The sequence below is a fragment of the Sprattus sprattus genome, assembly GCF_963457725.1.
Source record: "Sprattus sprattus genome assembly, chromosome: 15".
NCBI lineage: Eukaryota > Metazoa > Chordata > Actinopteri > Clupeiformes > Clupeidae > Sprattus > Sprattus sprattus.
This window is the reverse complement of record NC_137913.1, coordinates 8,455,333-8,457,832: the sequence shown is the minus strand read 5'-3', so window position 1 is coordinate 8,457,832 and position 2,500 is coordinate 8,455,333. Positions and strand designations below refer to the sequence as shown.

The 2,500-nt window shown below is 46.9% G+C and overlaps 1 protein-coding gene across 1 annotated transcript in view; it reads right to left on the bottom strand.

Annotated features, from left to right (window-relative positions):
* hmcn2 (hemicentin 2) overlaps positions 1-2,500 on the bottom strand; it is a 91,606-nt gene that overhangs the window by 80,668 nt on the left and 8,438 nt on the right. Inside the window, exon 3 of the mRNA XM_080852749.1 lies at positions 1,619-1,777. Coding sequence (XP_080708875.1) covers positions 1,619-1,777 — 159 coding nt within the window. The remainder of the gene's footprint in view (positions 1-1,618; positions 1,778-2,500) is intronic.

Here is a 2,500-nt window from a genome sequence, read left to right as displayed (position 1 = left end):
CGGTGAGTCACTACACGGCAGAAAGGCCTTATTACTGCTGGTCCACACACTGAACTACGGCTTTCAGAAAGGCCTTATTTCTGCTGGTCCGAACCCTGAACTACGGCTTTCAGAAAGGGCTTATTACTGCTGGTCCACACACTGAACTACGGCTTTCAGAAAGGGCTTATTACTGCTGGTCCACACACTGAACTACGGCTTTCAGAAAGGGCTTATTGACGTCACTGATGGCGCCTCGTATGGCTGATTCGGTGCGTTGGTGCACATTTCTGTGTTTGTTTTTAGTCTTATATAGTGTTTAATTTAGTTTATTGCGAATCAGCTCGGATTATTTTGTCTTATTGTCTTATTGTCACAAACTGTGTTAGTCTTAATTCTGTTTATTACGGATCAACTCAGACTTTTTTAGGTTTTTCCATTTTTCTTATTGCGCTGCTATGGTGATGTCACGGATTGAATGTATTATTACTGCTGGTCCAAACACTGAACTACGGCTTTCAGAAAGGGCTTATTACTGCTGGTCCACGCACTGAACTATACGGCTTTCAGAAAGGGCTTATTACTGCTGGTCCACGCACTGAACTATACGGCTTTCAGAAAGGGCTTATTACTGCTGGTCCAGACACTAAACTACGGCTTCCAGAAAGGCCTTATTACTGCGGGTCCACACACTGAACTACAGCTTTCAGAAAGGCCTTATTACTTTAGATTTTTTAGATTAGATTAGATTCAACTTCATTGTCATTGCACAGAGTACAAGTACTGAGACAACGAAATGCAGTTTAGCATCCAACCAGAAGTGCAAAATAGCAATAAAAGTGCCGAGTATGTGCATATGTAAAGTGGAATAAGTGAATAAATAAGATACATACAGTAAGTGTAGGTATGAAATATGAACCGAATTGGGAATTGCTGCTGGTCCACACACTGAACTACGGCTTTCAGAAAGGGCTTAATACTGCTGGTCCAAACACAGCTTTCAGGAGTGGAGACGTGCTTTGATATTTCTCTAAAACTGAGTAGATACTTAAATATAAAGTATTTCTCTAAACCTCTTGACATGTAATAGTGATGTAATAGTATACAGCACATGGACCAGGAACAGCGCAGAGCCCCGCGCATGTGCTGGGGGACCTGATGGACACTGTAGATGTAATCAGTGTCTCTTTCTTAAGCTGATGATTCCTCTAGAGGTCACTGTCAGGTCAGACATGCCTCGTTTAGAGGTCGCTGACAGGTCAGACATGCTTCGTTTAGAGGTCGCTGACAGGTCAAACATAACTATCAGAAGCCTCATGGATGCTTGATGCGATCCAGACATGGAGCAGAACTATAGTGCACAAGGTTATGTCTGTTCAACAACTGTGAAGTATCAATACTGTGTTCTAAACTGATGTATAAATACTTGCCTTGCCTTGCTTTGTAGTTTATTGATGGAAGGGTTTAACTAAACACTGACACAGGTCACATTAATGCGGTACACATTCATGCAAAAGGTCCCTAGTATCAGCTAACTCTGTAGAAGTATCTGAGCCGCATCCGAGCCGCATCTGGGCCGTATCTGGCCCGGATGGCCCACTCCGGAGCAGAGCAAACTCCTGCTGTAGGTGTGTAGTACCTGAGACTGGCGAAGCTGTATGAGCTGCAGCACGTCCCGTTTGAGGCGGTAGTCTTTGGCGCGGGCGTCTGTGAAGACGTAGATGAAGGAGCCAGGCAGAGACACCTCCAGGGCCTTCCTGATGGCCCCTATACTCATCTCAGGACAGTCCCCTCCACCCTGGAGGAGAGAGGAGGGGGGAGAGAGAGAGAGAGGGGGAGAGAGGGAGAGGGAGAGGGAGAAGAACAAGAACAAGGAAGACGGGAGAGGGAGAGGGAGGGAGAGAGAGAGAGAGGGGGAGAAAGGAGAGGGAGAGGGAGAAGAACAAGAACAAGGAAGATGGGAGAGGGAGAGGGAGGGAGAGAGAGAGAGAGGGGGAGAGAGGAGAGGGGAGAAGAAGGGAGAAAGCAAGTAGTGAAACAAAGAGAGACACAGAAAGATGAAAGGGGGGGAGAAAGAGTGAGGGATAGAGAGGGGTTAGAGAGAGAGAGAGTAAACGTCAAATAATCGTACACAAAGAGAGACACATACAGATGAAAGAGAGAGGGGTTAGGTTAGGTGCCCTTAAAAGTTTGAAACAGGACCAGTGGACCCCCCTGTCCCAGCGGCCCTGTGCCCTACATACAGTCACTGTGAACAGGCAAAGCTTTCCAGGTGCTGAGGGCCCCTGGGAGTCGACCTACATTACAGACACTAATTACAAAGCCAGGCAGCTGAGGGCCACAGAGGTGATGTCCACAGGCAGAGACAGATACACACAAACAGATACGGACACAGTTACACAGACACACACACACACACACAGACAGACGGACACACACACACACACAGACAGAAAGTCAGACACAGAACTCGGACACAGTTACACAGACAGACACACACACAGACACAGTTACACAGACG